Here is a 19,105-nt window from a genome sequence, read left to right as displayed (position 1 = left end):
AAAATAGATGAGGATTGTGATGATTGTAAGATTATAGAGGGAAAAAACAATAAAAAAGTTGATCAACCAACATAGATCAGGAATGTCCTCTGATCAACAATGCTGCAACTGGATTGATTAGGGTTAACGTTACCAGACCTCTGGCAAAATGAACCAAAGGCTTCTTTTTGTCCTCATTTTTCTATCTGGCAGGCATAGGTTTAAAATCAATTATTGTCTGGCTTTCTGGGTGTCTTTTCTTCTTTTCTGTACTCTTTTCACAACTGTAGTAACTGAAACTTTGGTGTTCTTTGACTATATATATTGCATGTTCTTTCTTTCCTAATTCTTTGATTCTATATTATCATAAGCATAGATTCTTGAAAATAAAAGCCTTGTTGGAAAAATATTATAATTGAAAATCCAGTCTTCCTGATGCTGGAAATGGTAGTTACATATACCTGTAAGACTAAATACTTTAATTTTTGCTGGTTTTTTCCCCTTCCTCCTTCTTCCTTTCCAATTGTCCATATTTTTCTTTGCCTTGTTATATATTAATAACTCTAACTCTGTTTTTTCTTTGGACTATTTATATACTGCCTTTATTAATTTTATAAATAATTTGAGACGACAAATATACCTAATATTCCTTCCTCCTCCTTTTTTCCCCACAATAACAATCCTATGAGGTGGATTGGGCTGAGAGAGTTACTGAACCAGTCAGCCAGCTGGCTTTCATACCTAAAGCAGGACTAGAACTCTCAGTCTCCTCTTGATTGGCCCAAAGTCACCCAATCAGCTTTCATACCTGAGGCATGACTAGAACTCTCAGTCTCCTCTTGATTGGCCCAAGTCACCCAGCCAACTGATTCTATAGTATCAATATCTAAGCACTATACAGCAGGAAGTTGGACCAGAGGACCTCCAAAGTCCCTTCATACTCTTTTATTCTGTTCACCTTTTTCTAATAGATTAGTAATCATCAACAATGAAGACTGGTGTTTCCAACGTAAAACATTGCTTGCTTACTTGCTTGCTCGATTAGCAGTAACTTAACAATGAATGTACAATTGACAAGCCCCAGTCCATATACTCAATAACGGTCGCACTGAACTTCTAACAACACAAAATACAATTCCCCCTGGTTTTCAGCAGAGGTAATTTTTAAGTGGGTGAATACTATCTAGTGCTGATTAGCATTTTTAACCATGGAAAAGTTGTATATAGTATAAGAGTTGCTTATGATGAGTGGTATAGAAATGTGAAGAAGTAATATATAAATTGAATAACCAGATAAAGAGTTAAATGTTACATGAAAATGCAAATAAAATCAATACAAGCATCTTCCATCCACATCTTCATGTTGCACAGCTCTGTAGAAAGTAGGGTCTATAAAATAATTAGTATTGTTTCCCTTCTGTCTAATCATCAAGTATTAAGTGTCTGGATATTAGGGGTGGGGGGGATTGGCTGAGATTAAAGCTGCTTGCTTTTAAGGTATATGGAAGCAAGCAGCTTGGGGTTTTTCTCACCCCTCTCACAACATTTAATGTTTAAGGGATGGTTCCCACACTCTTTTAGATGTAAATCTGTGGGGGGGGGGAGTTAGGCATCTTATGTAAAAAGAAAACAAAGTAGAGGAAACTGTTAGTTACACGTGGGTGTTGATGTGTGATGTATGCAACACTACATGGAATTGCTAACTGGAGTGTGACTTCCCCTATTCTGGGTAGAGACACTATACTTGGGGTTCAAAAACCTACCTGATAACCCACCAATAAATGGCCACCAGCTTTTTTTTTAAAGTTCAGATTTGATAATGTCTTTCATGAGATTTCATAACTACGGAGCTTTAACAGGCTTGGAGACCTGCCAGGCTGATATCTTCCAAATGCCACGCTGTAGCAGCAATTACTTGGCAAGAAGTCAGGAACAGATCTTCACCCTAATGAACTGAACTGTCTCCTGCAAATTCCCCTCCCTTTTCACTCCCCTTTATTCCCTATGGGAGGGACCATTCACCGTCCACCTGTGTCTTTACTCTTGTCGGCCCATGTTCCTTAGCTGTTCCCTTCTCCTGGCAGCTCTGCACATGTGCACATCGGGAATAGGCTCCAGCTGTTTTTCTGCCCCCCTGATATCCGACTCTGAAGGCAGCTGATAACTGTCAGACGTCCCTGGCTCCATCTCTGTCTCCAACACAGAGCATTCATCAGAGCCTTTTCCATACTCCAGGACTGGCCCATGTTCCTTCCCAACCGCCTCACTGTTTGAGTCTTCCACCAGCTCTGCTGGCCACTGGTGGGCCACAGGAGAAGCATCTCAGGAAAAAAAAAACCTGTGTTGTTTTGTGCAAAGTTAAAGGTGAGGAAAAGGAGAATTTCTTTCAGATTTGCAAGATTTTTAACATTAAAATAATGATTTGGGTTTCTTCCTTCAGACTTTGACATCCTAACTCAATTTGTTGAAGGAATAAAGTTATGATTCATACATTTCCAATATTTATATAACAGTAGGATCACATTATAACTTTGATTTCGGAGGAAAAGCCTGAAAATATCACAGTTAGCCTGGAAAGTAAACAAATGGATCACCAAACAATACAGGAGTTCAAGAGTTTTCACTTGGAACCTCAATGGCCAGGCCGCCAGGCTCACATTACAGAACCATGTTTTGAGACCATGGTTGTGTAAACCAGAGGTGTCAAACTTACATTGTCATGACATCAACATGTGACGTATCATGACTTTTTTCTCCTTCGCTAAACTGGGTGTGGGCGTGGCCAGTGCATGATGCATCTGGCCTGCAGGCCGCGAGTTTGACACCTTTGGTATAAAGGCCTCACTCCCTTAATAAGTGTATCATGTTGGGAAAGTGGAAGAACAGAGAAAAAGAGAACAAACAGGTAGTTCTCAACTTTCAACCACAATTGAGCCCAAAACTCAACTGAGACATTTGTTAAGTGAGTTTTCCCCATTTTACAACCTTTCTTCCCACATTTGCTAAGTGAATCACTGCAGTTGTCAAGTTAGTATCACAGCTGTTAAGTGAATCTGTCTTCCCCGTTGATTTTGCTTGTCAGACATTTGCGATCACAGGACCCTGAACAGTGCAATCGTCATAAATATGAACCAGTTGCCAAGCATCCAAATTTTAATCACGTAACCATAGGAATGCTGCAACAGTAATAAGTGAAAAACGGTCATGTCATTTTTTTCAGTGCCATTGTAACTTTGAATGGTCATTAAATGAACTGTTGCAAGTGGAGGACTACCTGCAGTAGCAAGGGAGATGAATAGCAATTATGGATACATTTATGAAAGATCTGAAGAAACATGTTGAAGATAAATCTTCCTGGAGAAAGTTATTTGTTTGTTTGGTAAGAATTGACACCAATTTGAAAACACATAATCAGCAGGACCTCTTCACAAATGAAGCTTCCTGTTCTTACAAAGCTTCTTACAAAGTATATTTTACAAAGCTTCTGAAATCTTAACATTGCCAGAGTTGAATGTATGATAAGATGAGCTAAAAGTTTAGCCTATTTTATCATACACTCAGTTCTAGCAATGTTAAGCTTTCAGAAGCTTTGTAAAATATTAAAATATGAATATAACAGTTTAGCCCACTTCATCAATTGGGGTGTGTTAAGTTTTTCAATTTCCAAATATTAGGGGTGCTCAAAAGTTGTGACATGCTTTGGAGATTGTAAATAGAATAGAATTCTTTATAGGATAGGATAGGATAGGATAGGATAGGATAGGATAGGATAGGATAGGATAGGATAGGATAGGATAGGATAGGATAGGATAGGATAGAATTCTTTATTGGTGAAGTATGATTGGACACACAAGGAATTTGTCTTTGGTCCATAAGCTCTCAGTGTACATAAAGAAAAATAAAATAGAATACATTCATCAAGAATATAATTTAGATGTGCTTGGTAAGTAACTACATAAATATCATAACTGTTTAACACATTGTTTGTTTCATTTGAACCATCTGGCATTCTTTTTCTTCTTCTATTTCAAATATTAACAGTTTCTACATTTTAGCAATTATATGTTCATCTTTTCTACTGAAAGTGGCCAGTGTTGAGAGACGCTGCTCTAAGTCATCACCTCTCCCCCAAGATTTTAGCACTGTAGATTGCAAAGATGACAAGCAGCTAGCAAATCCTTCCAGCGAATGGAGGGAAAATTCTACATATGAGATACTGTGAATGTGTGTGGGAGAGACATGTAAAGCACATCAACACCTTTCCTAAGAAAGTCAGGCCCTAAAACTGTGGGGGCCTTTTTTAAAGAAACATGCTGGTTCTGAGTGGTTCCTTTGTGGTAAAGACAACACAGGAATTCTTGCTGCCACAATCTGACTTGCGCTTCCCCCAGCCCTGTGCATGCCCATGCGATCCCTCCGCCACCTGCACATGCATGCGTTTTCCCGCATGTGTGGCCAAGACCCGAAAATCAGCTGGCCAGTGGGAGGCGCACGCACAGTAGAACTGAGCTAGGTAACGGCTCATGTGCCCTCAGAGAGGGCCCCGTGTGCCATAGGTTCACCATCACTGTTTTTGCCCATGCCAGAAGAAGCATAAATGGACACAACTGAGGAGAAACAATGGGCCCTTGTGGGAGGCAATTCTGGAACCCACTCTTAAAGCCATTGTTTTCCTCAAGCCCTTGTTCTTCTTCCAGGATAGGCTGGAGTTACTTGTTTAGTAACAAAAGGTCTGGCTCCAATTATGGTCATAAGTTGAGAACTATTTTATTAGCTGTGGACTGGAAAAAAATCTACCAACCACCAGATGCCAGCAAAGATGTCTTTGCGGATATCGAATGGCCATCCCAATTTTTGCAGTCCAAGTTTGGAATCCACCTGAGGACAGGCCATCAACTGCCGAGTATAAAGAAATTTGGAGATAACTGTTGAAAATGGATGAACTGTTGAAGGAGGAACAGCAAATCAGTCCCAAGAAAGGCCTAAAAGGGTCAGAATAATTCCATCTTGATTTTGTTTGATATAAGAGGATCAGGCTTTTATAATTCTGTTATTCTGGCCTTCAAAACAAAAAGACATTCCTGGAATCTTTCTGGCATCTATTTCAGACCTGGCCTACCTCAAAATCCAAGGACTGACAGTAAGAAGAAGCACTTAGCTCTTAAAAACTGGCTCTCCACCCACCAGTCCCACCTACACCAACCCAAATCTGGTAGCTTCAGGTATGGTAGGGTGGTGGCCTCTAGCAGAAACAAGCATTGGATGCCATCAACTGGCCCAAAGCAAGAATTCTGAATGAAAGAAAAAAGTGCCTCTCTGGATTCCAAGAAGAAACAGGAAAGAACTTTCTAGATATCTCAGGACTATCACCATAAGCTTCTGACCCCAATGAGGATGTGAATGGTGACAAGATTTTCTGAACTTGCTTCTCTTCATCTGCACCTTTCATTACCACACAGGGTAACATCATCAGAGCAGGGAGAAATGAGCTTGTTGGCTGTTTCCCTATGGTAACTTGTCTTATCAACTTTATTTGGGACATTGTTTCTTTATTGATTGGTCTTTAAGTGGCCATCTCTTCTTCTTTGTTTTTGTTTAGCTAGTGCTGCTTCACAGGGAGTTGGTTAAGATGTAAGGTGAGGAAGGATGTGTTTAGGCCTTGTTTTTCTGATCTTTGGTTGCTTCCATTTGTGAGTGGTTTATGGATCTTATCTCAGTGGATCTGTTTATGGTTAAAATGCCATGCCCATTGGAATTCTCTTGCATTTATGGACCAGGCTTGATCAAAGACGTCTAAAGTTTCCTAATTGAAATGTTGATTGAACTTGTCAATGTGTTATGAAATGTGTTGTTTTATTGGGTCTCCTCGTGGATGAAGTCTCTCCATTTTCTTCCTGCCCCCCCCCAATCAATCAATCAATCAATCAATCAGAATAGAGCTGGAAGGGACCTTGTAGGTCTTCTAGTCCAATCCTCAGCTCAAACAGGAAACCTTAAACCATATCAGACAGGTCTCTTCTTAAAAATCTCCAGTGATGAACCACTTCTGATGGCAAACTGTTCCATTAGTTGATTGGCCTCACTGTCAGAAAATTTCTCTTTACTTCTAGGTTGAATCTCTCCTTGACCAGTTTCCATCCATTATTCCTTGTCTGATCTTCAGGTGACTTTGGAAAACAGGTTGACCTCCTCCACTAGTTAATTGTTCTCACTCTTAAGAAATTCCTCTTAGTTCTAGGTTGGTTCAATCCTTGATTAGTTTCCATCTATTGTTTCTTGTCTTGCTTTTAGATGCTTTAGAAAAATAAGTTAGAATAGAATAGAATAGAATAGAATAGAATAGAATAGAATAGAATAGAATAGAATAACAGAGTTGAAGAGGTCTTCTAATCCTTGAACTTTACATTGTAGATAATTCCTTTGTTTTTGTGCAGGATGCTCTGGAGAGATTTTGTTGGTTTATAAAATCAACATAATTAGCTATTATGTTAGAAGCTTCAGAGATATTTTTCATATAAGATAAAGTTATTCTGCAGGAGCGTGGTGGCTCACATGGTTACGGGGCATTCGATTCCTCTCTTTGATGAGGACATGAAAAGTGCCCTCACTAGTGTCACTGGCTACCCAGTGACCCAACAAGAAGGGGTGGTGGTGGTTATTCTATTCATAAACTGGCCAGATTTTGTAGTGGATGCATGGAAAGAGACTTTTTGAGGAAGCAGTGTAGATATCTATAGTTTGGAGCATGCTATATTTCTCCTTTTTTATTTCTCCTTTTTTGGAGTTTTGGGTTATTGCAGTGCATTTTTGCTTGACCATAAAGAGTTCTGACACAGATAGTTATGTGTAATTTTGGCCCCGTGACAGTTGAGTACTTAACTGTTGGGGTTGTTTTGTACTACACTTACGTTTATAGTTTTTGCCATTGTTTTTCTTGCTGATGAATGTGTGCAGGAAGACTCACACTGCTGCTGTTTTCTTCTTTTCTTATCATTCTGATTACATGGAATTATACATGTTTGTAAATCTAAGTGGTCCCTTTTGATAATGATGAATGTGTCCTCCGTATAATAGAACCATACAGATTGTATCTGTGGGAGGACTATACCGTATATACTCGAGTATAGGCCGACCCGAATATAAGCCGAGGCACCTAATTTTACCACAAAAAACTGGAAAAGTTATTGACTCGAGTATAAGCCTAGGGTGGGAAATGCAGCAGCTACCGATAAATTTCAAAAATAAAAATAGATACCAATAATGTTTTTGAATATTTATTTCAAAGAAAAACAGTAAACTAGCGGTGTATTCAATGAAATACTTCACTCACCTCATGATGCTGATGTCCCGCTGTGATGATGATGTCCCGTGCAGCCGCGGGAGCGATGTCCCGCCTCCTATGACACACGGCACAGTGATTCCTATCATTGGATCACTGTACCAGAGGAGGTGGGACATCGCTATGTGGCTGCTTGCCATAACAAGGAGGAGGTGGGACATTGTTGCAGAGCGGCAGGAGGGGGAGGAAGGGGAATCGTAAGACAGCCCTGCATTACATTAGAACGTGAGTAGGGGGGATGGTGCGGTGCGCGCTGCGCGGCAAACTGACACAGAGGGAGGGGAAACTCACAGGGACACTGGGCCATTCACGAGTGTCACCCAGCGGCATGGCCCCGCCCCTTTTTCTCCTCCATTTCGGGCAAATTTTTCACTGACTCGAGTATAAGCCGAGGCGGCTTTTTTCAGCCCAAAAAGTGGGCTGAAAAACTAGGCTTATACTTGAGTATATACAGTATTTTTCAGGAGTTGCTTTATTGTTTCTGTTATGAATCTTGAGATGGGTGATCTTTTGGGTGTTCCTTCAATGAATTTGTATATTTGTCCATCAAAATGGAACTTCAAATTGATGAAGGGGAATACAGTAAGGTCCCAAAGTCCACATATTTGAGTGTTTGCGTGTTCTGCTGGGCATGGTGTGTAGTGTAGTACTGTTGCAATTGAGACCTTCATCAGTTTTGGATCTATGTGTGTGAAGAACAGAATAACATCAATGAAACGATGATTTCATCAGCTTCAATTCTCTTCAAGCGGACAAGTCTGTATCAACCAAACCTATTTTCTCTAATGGGTAGGTTTGGTTTAAGCAGTGTTTGGATGCCTGATGACCTTTCTATCCAATAACTTGATGGTTTTCCATTTTGAATACAGAATTTTCCATTTTTGAATACAGAATTTTAACCTTTGCCAGATATCCATGAAAACCACTTAAAGGGTTAATTTAGAGCTGTATATAGTTAACTTTCTGATGAAGATAATATCAAAACAAAGAACTGAATGCTCCCCAGAGATAGCATTTGTATGATTCAACAATTCCCTTAAAGATGATCATCTATTTACTTTTAGCAACAAAACCAATCATTGCTCAATGTTGGAAATTTCTTGAAAATCTAATAATTGAGTTATGAATGTGAAAATCTTAGAATAAGATCCTAAGGAGCAAGAATCGTACTTTTGTCAAATCAGGCTATTTTTATGCTGTTAATTGAATGTTTTGTCGACTCTCAAGAATACATGGAAACATTCTATTGATTGATTGATTGATTTTGTCCTATGACCTTCTACTCTTTATTTAGTTCTTTCTCTTTTTGTGTACACTATTTACTGAATCAAGTAATTAAAATTAAAATCAATGTGCAGGTGTTAACTGCCTTTCCTGTCCCAAAGTGTGAGGCTATCAGCTATTATATCACCATCCTGGCAGAGAAAAAAGAAACTGAATGTGGTTTTTTTAATTACAAATGGGACTTGTGTCTTATATTCCATCATCTATCAATTTATTGTTTAATGGGTTCCCTACTTCTTGTAATGAGCATATTAAAAACCTGTATCCTGGGAGGTTCTATATTATCTAGGACAACGGTGTCAAACTCAAGACCCGTGGCCACATCCAGCCCGCAAGGTGCTTAGATCTGTCCCGCTTGGTCACCTTGGAAACAGTGATGGACCGGCCTGCGGTGCCACTGCCAGCAAAAACGGGGTCCGGGGGACCAGGCTCCATTTTATCTGGCCGAAGGCTAGCAAAATAAACTAAAAGCAAAACAAACAAAAGGAGAAATGTTTCCCCTTTTGCATTTGAGCATCCAAGAAAGGACAGAAAAGGGAAAAGGGAAAGCAGAAAGAAAAATAAGGAAAGATGGGAGGACAGCAAGGAAGGAAAAATAAGGAAAAAGGGGAAGAAGAAAGGAGAAGGAAAAAGAAGAATAGGAAGGAAGGAGGGAGGGAGGGAGGGAAGGAAGGAAGGAAGGAAGGAGATTATAGTGAGAGAGATGGAGGGTCTGAGGGATATCCTGCCTTAGCACTTGGCCACCACAAGTGTCCCTGACACAAATGATGTTGAGCTGGCCACATCCCCTCCACACACACACGAGATCAAATGCAACCCTGATGTGGCCCTCAATGAAATCAAGTTTGACACTCCTGATCTAGAAGGCCTGGTGTTACACTGAACTCCCAATTTTCTTAAACTGGGTGAAGTGCCTAACCTTCCACTTTATCAGACACCACGACTGTATCCATCTCTGCATCTCCAATGGATTTGCTTAAGCAAATGCTTGAAAAAACTGTACAGCTGATCTTCACAACCATCAACCATCCATTAGAAGAAAAGTTGCTAATATATCTTGAGGGCAGCAATGTGTGATATCTGCCCCTCACAGTAACCCCCCCCCAAAAAAAACCAACTTCAGTCCACAACATGGTCCAATTTATGAGTTGAGCTTATCTTCATTACAAGCATTGCTTGACTTACAACAGATCACTTAATGACTTTTCAAAGTTACAATGGCACTGAAAAAAGTGACTTATGACCATTTTTCACATTTATGATCGTCACAGCATCTCAATGGTCACATGATTTACATTTGGATGCTTGACAGCTGACTCGCATTTATGACAGTTACAATGTCCCAGGATTGTGGGATCCCCTTTTGCAACCTTCTGACAAGCAAAGTCAGTGGGGAAACCAGATTCACTTAATAACTATGTTGCTAACTTAACCACTGCAGTGATTCATTTAACAACTGTAGCAAGAAAAATTGTAAATTGGGGCAAAACTCACTTAACAAATTTCTCAGCAACATAAATTTTGAGCTTAATTGTGGTTGTAAATTGAGTACATATATAGACAAATGTTTCCACTCCAACTGGCCAATCTATGCTCTTTTCATTCTTGGGTCACTAGTACCTGACCTCTCTGGATATTTTGCCTTAGGCTGACTCTCCCCTTTTGAGTGAACCTGGGCTGTTTTCTTCATTCCGTCTATGGATGACACTTTTTAAAATAAATTCACCTGAGAAGTTAAAAGTTGGTTTCCTCCTCCTTCTTTTTCCTTCCTTCCTTCCTTCCCTCCCTCCCTCCTTCCATCCATACATCCATTCCTTCCTCTCACCCTTCCGCCACTGGACATACCATTAATCACAAAATATCTATCATTGGAAACCACATATCCAGGGATAAAATTCAGCAGGTTCTGGAGAACTGGTAGCGGAAATTTTGAGTAGTTCGGAGAACCAGCAAATGCCACCTCTGGCTGGTCCCAGATTGGGCTGGGAATGGAGATTTTGCAGTATCCTTCCCCTGCCATACCCACCAAGCCACGCCCACCAAACCATGTCACGCTGACCAAGCTACGCCCACAGAACCATTAATTTAAAAATTGAATTTCACCACTGCACACATCCCTCAAAGACTGACACACAGAAAGTAACTCAGTTGGTATACAGGTGAGATGGGTAGATGGGTGAATCAAGAGAATCCACCACTGTGGCCAAACCAGAGGAAGGAGATGAAATCTGGAAAATGATTTCTTAAGTTAATTTCCAACCAGTTAAGCCATAAACAGCTTAAGGTCATACTGTAATGCAGAAAACCTCTAAAGATATCTAAATGATTGGTCTCAAGGACATATTACGCCTTTTTAAAAGCAAAATGCTCTGGAAAAAACAAAACAGTTGCCATTGTGAGAATGGTTGACATTGCATGGCACTCAGTGATGGGTTTCCATTATTTTTACTACAATTTGTTTTCCACATTACTGCATGCGCAGAAGCGTCTGGGCGGGTGGGCGGAGCCTCCTTCTGCCGCTACTACTGGTTCACCCGATCCAGGCTGAACCGGGAACAACCCACCTCTGATGGCACTTCAGATAAGCATTGCATGGCAAACTATAGAAGTATCCTTCAAACTGGGGAGTTTGTAATGTTTGTTTGTTTGTTTGTAATGTTTATTAACATTTGTAGGCCGCCCTTTTCCCTGAGGGGACTCAGGGCGGCTCACATAAAATCAGGGAGGGGAAGTACAAACAGTGACATAGACACATATAATAAAAGTAATAAGCAACATACATTCATCATTCGGGAGGGGCAACTATCCCTGTCCCCAGGCCTGACGGGCTAGCCAGTTCTTAAGGGCTGTGCGGAAGGCCTGGACGGTGGTGAGGGTACGAATCTCCACGGGGAGTTCGTTCCAAAGGGTCGGGGCTACTACTGAGAAGGCCCTCCTCCTTGTAGTTGCCAGCCGGCACTGGCTGGCCGATGGAATACGGAGGAGGCCCAATCTGTGAGATCTAATTGGTCGCAGGGAGGTAATTGGCAGGAGGCGGTCTCTCAAGTATCCAGATCCACTACCATGCAGGGCTTTATGAGTGACTAATAGCACCTTGAAGCGCATCCGGAGATCGACAGGTAGCCAGCGCAGCTCGCGGAGGATAGGTGTTATGTGGGTGAACCGAGGTGCACCCACAATCACTCGCGCGGCCGCGTTCTGTACTAGCTGAAGTCGCCGGATGCTCTTCAAGGGCAGCCCCATGTAGAGCACATTGCAGTATTCCAGCCTAGAGGTCACAAGGGCCCGAGTGACTGTTGTGAGTGCCTCCCGATTCAGGTAGGGTCGCAACTGGCGCACCAGGCGAACCTGGGCGAATGCCCCCCTGGTCCCAGCCGTCAGGTGGTGGTCAAACGATAGCTGTGGATCCAGGAGGACTCCCAAGTTGCGAACCCTCTCTGAGGGGTATAAAATTTGACCCCCAGCCTGAGTGATGGAATATTGGTCGAATCTTTGGGAGGGAAACACAACAGCCACTCGGTCTTTTCTGGGTTGAGCACAAGCTTGTTAACCCTCATCCAGTCCATAACGGCCTCAAGGCCTCGGTTCATCAGTTGATAGCTGAGTTTGATGCTACACCCAAGGAGCATTTCAAAAACCCTACTCACACTACAATTCTTAATAAGAAATCCAAAATAAGATCACATAGTTACTGACCACAAACCAGAAAATGGTGATAGATCTGATGCCAGAAGTATATCAACAGCCCAACTCAACTAAGCAGCCTGCTAGTACAAAAATTATTAAAAATAAAAATTACTTAGTTATTCCAGGCAATACTTTTGACATCAACTTTCTTTTATGAATGAATTTCACCTAGGAGAGATGGCTGGCATAAAAGTTTAATAAATAAATAAATAAATAAAATTTAATTGTGTACTTAGCAACAGACCCTACTGAAAATGTTTCTGCAGCGGTGACCGTTATTTTCTAGAATGAATGAAGTATCTGATGGTAACATAGAACAGGGGTGAGTTAGGCACTATGGCAACTTTATGACATGTGGACTTCAACTCCCAGAATTCCTGAGTCAGCATGCCTAGCTTGGGAATTCTGGGAATTGAAGCCCACTTGTTGCCATAGTTGCCTGCCCACCCCTCCTATTGAAGATAGTATGACAACTCTGCTTTTTGAAAAGTTGGAAGATGTGGCGGTTGTTATGGTTTCCGTAAGAGGTCAGAGTTACAACGAACTCTGAAAGCTAAATCCTCTAACTGTCTTTGTTCTACTCATTTCTCTTTCGCGGAATTTGCAATCAGCGATATTTTGTCAACTTCTATTGAGACTGAAGATTTTTTTTTTTAATGGAATCAAAGCATCTATGGGTAGTCCTCAACTTATGACCCAAATGGAACTCGCCCATTGTGGTTATAAGTCGTGACGTAAGTCATAAAGTGGGTTACCACATGACCAACCTGATTTTATGATCTTTTTTCTCAGCAGTTGTTAATTGGTCATTAAGCGAACCTATGGGCTACTTTGTGAAAACCTGAAAATAAATTGCAGATTTCAGCAAAACATTGTAAATCATAGTCATGTGACTGCAGGTTGCTGCAAATGGCCATAAATGTGGCCTGGTTGCAAGCATCCAAAATGGGGAGATAGCCATTACCTTTGTGGGGGGGAGGTTCCATTGTAACCTTGAACGGTCACTAAGTGACTGGTCATAAGTTGAGGACCAGCTCTATGTTTTGTTCTCTGCATTGACTCATCAGTGGTAAATGTTGATGCGACATTTGGAACAACCTTTCCACTCTGAGTACTTTACAAAAAGATGCAAATGTTAAGTGTGAGAGATTAAAGCCTACACAACACCAAAGTGGAATAACAAAACATGCCATTTTGTTCTCTTTGACAGGAATTGTTTCTGGGAGAACTGTGGCAGAAGGTGCTGGAATCTCAGAAATATCCCTATTTTTAAAATACTGGCTGGTTTAATATGGTGGCCTAACATAATGTTTGAAATAAATTTTGTTAACAAGAGATTTCAAGACATTTCAAGCCCACAGTTTGCAGGGTAAAAGAAGATAAAAATTAAACAATCTCGCAGGGGTGTTGTTATTGTGGGGAACAATGATAGGAGATTCCTAGGGAGTCAGATTGAGCTCCTGGGGAAAAAAGACAGGTTATAAATTTAGCACAGAGAGCCAGTCTGATCTAATGGTTAAGGCATCAGGCTAGAAATCGGGAAGCTGTGAGTTCAAGTCTTGTCTTAGGCATGAAAGCCAGCTGGATGACCTTGGGACAGTCACTCTCTCTCAGCTCAACCCACCTCACAGGGTTATTGTAGGAGGAGGAAAGTGAGTTGGATATGTTTTTCATAAAGTATTTGTAAAATAATAAATGGCCAATACAAATACATTAAAATGTATATAGTTAAAATAAATAACCATCATATGTGGTGGACGTGTCTGAAAGCCAAGGAATTCTGGATAAAAATTCAAAAATGATTAGAAGAAATAAAAGAACAAAAAAATGACATGAACCCTGAGCTGTTTCTTCTAGGAATCATATATGTATATGTATATGTATATGTATATGTATATGTATATGTATATGTATATGTATATGTATATGTATATGTATATACGTATACGTATACGTATACGTATACGTATATACGTATACGTATACATATACATATATATATACATATATATGTATTTAATGTTACAACCCCTGGTATGCCCAAATATGGGAGGAAGCAGACTGCTTCCATTCTCTGTCTATCGGCTCATCACAAGAGACCATCACGACAGAAACTCAATATTTTTACTGTTGCCTTTGTTACATTTGTGTTGTATTTGTGCTGATAAAGTCTCCCTTTATTTATTTATCAGCACAAATACAACACACAAACACACACACACACACACACGCACACACACATATATCCAATATATAATGCTTCATATAATTACTGCTGCCGGAATCTCATTTGCCCAAAGTTGGAAACAAAAAAACATTTCCTCAAATGCAGAAATTATAAAAAAAAGGTGCTAGAATACTTGGAAATGGACAAACTAACAATGGAACTAAGAGATAGAGAGGAAACAGACTACTACAAGATATGGAATAGGTGGTATAACTGGCTCGAAAAGAGATGTAAAATCAATGCATAAAGAACACATAGCAAATACAATCAAAAGAGACTTAGAAAGCAATAAAGATGGAAATATTGTATATAGATGTATACATTGTAAAAATGAGAAAGTATGAAACAAAGAAGAATATTGTATAAGATAATAGAATGGAAAATGGAAAACCCGAAATCAGAAAAAAGAAATACCGATAATGTAAAGCTGTAAAAGTGTAATTGTGATTTTAATGTTTGGAAAATGTCAAATAAAAAACGCTTTAAAAAATATCTGAAGGAAAATTAGCGTAGCTACTGTACATGGAACTAATGAATTGGCAAGGAAATAGCTACAAGGACATTATATATAGTATATATATACAGTATATACATTACACTTATCAGGTTTAACATGATCAAGAGACCCAGCAAACATTTCTCAAACCATCCAGCAAAGCATAGTTAACTGCATTTTGCAATGGGATCTTGTGCCGGTCAGCTGGCACTTCCTGTGGTTGCGAGTGTGTGTGCGCATGATTTGCCAATTTTCACATTTTCAGTGACAACAAACCCTGCTTTTGTGGTGAAAAATCGTTCATCCTGGTTCAAAATTAGAGCAGGCGAATGGTTCCTTTAGAAGCAACTCTGGCCAATTTTTCAACTTTTCTTTCCTTCTTGAAGTTTTCGGAGAGTGAAAGCCTGCTTAACCAGAAAGGAGCCATGACTCTTGAAGACACAGAAGATTATAGCAATCAGTAGACTAATCTATAAAAAGCCATGGATACGCAGGTTTAGCATTTTAACCATCCTTTAACGGATGGTCTGTGTTCGAATGATGAAATACCACCCTATTATCGGAAGTGCTCAGAATCAAATCTGAGAATTTTGCATGCAAGATTTGCTAAATAACAGCTCCGCCTTGAGTCTTTCTGGCTGAGTGCTCAATCACCATCCTCAGCCCTAAAGTCAACCTTGGCAACCTCATTTATGACTTGTTTTTCACCTCCATCCCTCTCCGCCATCACCCCATCACCCAGTCTTTAAAAGAAAGGAAACAGCAGAGAGGACACAACCGTTGGTGGGATTTTCACAGACCTTCCTCCCTTGCCCACAAAACAAGCTTACCTCGCAGACTCAGTCCGAGCATCAGGGTGAACAAACCGCGTGGAAATACTAAACCAGCCATGCTGAAGTGGTGAAAAACAGGTGCAAGAGATCACTTTCCAAAGTGCATGGCCAGGAGCGTGCACCACCAGGTCACTAATTTGATAGCCCCTTCTCCTCCTCCCCCAGAAGCCACAGAGGCTCAACTCCCAAAACAGAAATGGGAAGAAGTGAGGGTAAATTTCGACATCAAGTAATCTTCTGCACAGCAAGATCTGAAGGGGAGGGAGGAGTGAAAAGAGGAGGAGAGAAAGCTTCTACCGGATTGACATCTGACATCACCAACTTAAATATAAATAAACTTAAATATAAGGGTTCCTGAGCAACCCTCGGAAAGCTGGTGAGATGCTGCACCTCTAGCATCTGATCGGTTGTGAAAATATCTACAGACCCCTCACATCCTGGACATAATTTTTTTCAACTTCTACTCTAAAACGACATTATAGGGCATTGCACAGCAGAACAACTAGACACAAGGACAGGTTTTACTGGAATGCCATCACTCTGCTAAACAACTAATTCCCACAACATTTTCATATTACCTTCTAAGACTGTATTACTATTATTCTTCTCTATTCTTCCACTTATGACTATAACCATGCTGCTTGTATCTTTAACATTTATATTTTTATTTGTTTCCTAGTATAATTTGAATTGCTTATTACTAACCTATGACTATCCCTAAGTGTTATATCTTATAATTCTTGATGAATGTATTTTTAATGTACATTTGAGAGCTTATGCACCAAAAACAAATTTCTTGTGTGTCCAATCACACTTTGCCAATAAATAATTCTATTCTATTCTATGCCATGCCATGCCATGCCATGCCATGCCATGCCATGCCATGCCATGCCATGCCATGCCATGCCATTTAATAAAAGCTGCCTGAGAGACACCAGGGGATTTCATTGAAAAGCACCACACATCTTTAAAGTAATATAATTTATTTATTTGTTTGTTTGTTTATTGAATTTATATTGCTACCTATTCATCCATGGCAACTCATGATGCAAGAACCAGCAATATATTTGGGTCATGAATCGCACTTTTCCTATTTTGTAGCTTTTGAAGGACCCTAGAAAGTTTGTCAGGGCAGACAATTTTTAAAAAATCTGATTCCTCCCCCCACCTTCCCCTATGTTTGCTTTCAGAGGCTCTGAGGAGATTTTAAAAGGTACAAATTTTATTTATTTTATTTATTTTGCCAAATGTGTACAAGATAACAGGTATAAGTATAAACATTTATGAGGTTCTTTTTTATCACACCTTTTTTACTTTATGAGTAACTCAAGGAAGCAAGCATGCTTCTTCCCCCATCTATTTCCTCCACAACAACTCAGCAAGATGGGTTGGGCAGAGGGACAGTGATTACTCCAAAGTCACCCAGCCTAAGACAGTACTAGAACTCATCATCTCCTGGATTTTAGCCTAGAGCCTGAACTACTAAACTGGTTCTCAGCCACTTCGCTTCTTTTTGTTGGCTCCAAATCGCACCAAAATTATTTTTTTAGCTGGCAAATGACCAAGGAATGTTTCAGAAACCTCATCAAGGCTGGGGACACACAAGAATTGTGAGTCAAAGGTTCCCTTTGTTTTAATGATTTAGGGGTTTTTCCCCCCTCTAAAGCAGAATTGGATAACCCATGTGGCCCTGGCAGACCCATTTTTGGCTTGGACAATCCCACAAGGACAACACTGCCCTCTTCAGAGATGAGCTATGTCAGAGCTTGCCAAGAGTTGTTTGCTCATGTAAATATGTGTTGTTGTTGTTGTTAGTTGTGAAGTCATGTCTGACCCATCGCGACACCATGGACAACGTTCCTCCAGGCCTTCCTGTCCTCGAACATCTCCCGGAGTTCATTTAAGCTCACACCTACTGCTTCAGTGACTCCATCCAGCCACCTCATTCTCTGTCGTCTGCTTCTTCGTTTGCTCTCCATCTTTCCCAGCATGAGGCTCTTCTCCGGTGAGTCCTTCCTTCTCATCAGGTAGCCAAAGTATTTGAGTTTCCTCTTCAGGATCTGGCCTTCTAAAGAGCAGTCAAGGTTGATCTCCTCTAGGACTGACCGGTTTGATCGCCTTGCAGTCCAAGGGACTCGCAGGAGTCGTCTCCAGCACCAGAGTTCAAAGGCCTCAATTCTTTTGCTCTCAGCCTTTCTTATGGTCCAACTTTCACAGCCAAACATTGCAACTGGGAAAACCATAGTCTTGACTTGAAATATTTGAGAAGGTATTAATTTCTACTTCTGAACCAAAATTCAAGGATTGGCACTGCAGGCAGCCAAACAAGACAGCAAGCTGGCTGCCGTCCAGAAATATGCAAACTCAGCCAAGACTTTTTAAAGCAAAAAGTTTGTTTTACCTAATGCTAAAGTCAGCAATGGCCCCAGAGTTAAGGTTTGGCCTGGGTCAAGACCAGGAATCCAATACACGCAGTCCTCGATTTATAATCAAAATTGATTGTAAATCAAAATTGAACCCAAAATTTCTGTTGCTAAGTGAAACAGTGGTTAAGTTAATTTTACCCCGTTTTATGACCTTTCTTGCCACAGTTGTTAAGTGATTCATTGCATTTGTTAAGTTGGTAACACGTGGTTGTTAAGTGGATCTGCTTTGCTTTGCTCATCAGAAGGTCGCAAAAAGAGATCACATGACCCCAGGACACTGCAACTAAATACTAATCAATTGGCAAGTGTTTGAATTTTGATCACATGACCATGGGTTGGGGGGGGGGGAATGCTGCAGCAATCAGAAGTGTGAAAAATGGTCTTAAATCTCTTTTTCAGTTTTGTCATAACTTTGAATGGTCACTAAATGAACTGTTGTAAGTCGAAGACTACCCATAAATGAAGGACAAGTGCAAGAGGCAGACACCAGACCTGGTGAGTTGGAATCCACATTTTGAAGCACGGCATAGCATGGAAAAAATAGAATAACGGAAGAGTTGGAAGAGACCTTGGAGGTCTTCGAGTCCAACATGACAGATCGGAGGCTTGAAAAGTTGGTGGTGTGCTAAATAAGACAAACGCACGCATGCGCACACGCACACCTCCCCCCGAATGCTGAGAAGTAGTCCCTGACTCTCTGGAGGGATAAACGTGAGGATGCACTCTGGTTTATAACCCGCTTTTCGTATACTGGATTCTTGGGTGGGTGGGGGGAGTTGCAAAAGAAAAAGAAGGGGAAAAAAGGAGGAATCAGTGTTTAATTTTTTTTTTAAA

At 40.6% G+C, this 19,105-nt stretch overlaps 1 protein-coding gene across 1 annotated transcript in view; it reads right to left on the bottom strand.

The window, feature by feature from the left end:
• Nucleotides 1-16,061, bottom strand: part of ITGAL (integrin subunit alpha L) — an 88,546-nt gene extending 72,485 nt beyond the window's left edge. Inside the window, exon 1 of the mRNA XM_032234926.1 lies at nt 15,843-16,061. Within this exon, the coding sequence (XP_032090817.1) occupies nt 15,843-15,903 (61 nt within the window). The 5' untranslated portion in view covers nt 15,904-16,061. The remainder of the gene's footprint in view (nt 1-15,842) is intronic.
• Nucleotides 16,062-19,105: the final 3,044 nt, after the last annotated feature.

The sequence above is a fragment of the Thamnophis elegans genome, chromosome Z, assembly GCF_009769535.1.
Source record: "Thamnophis elegans isolate rThaEle1 chromosome Z, rThaEle1.pri, whole genome shotgun sequence".
NCBI classification, from domain to species: Eukaryota; Metazoa; Chordata; class Lepidosauria; order Squamata; family Colubridae; genus Thamnophis; species Thamnophis elegans.
This window is presented reverse-complemented; position numbering and strand designations above follow the sequence as displayed.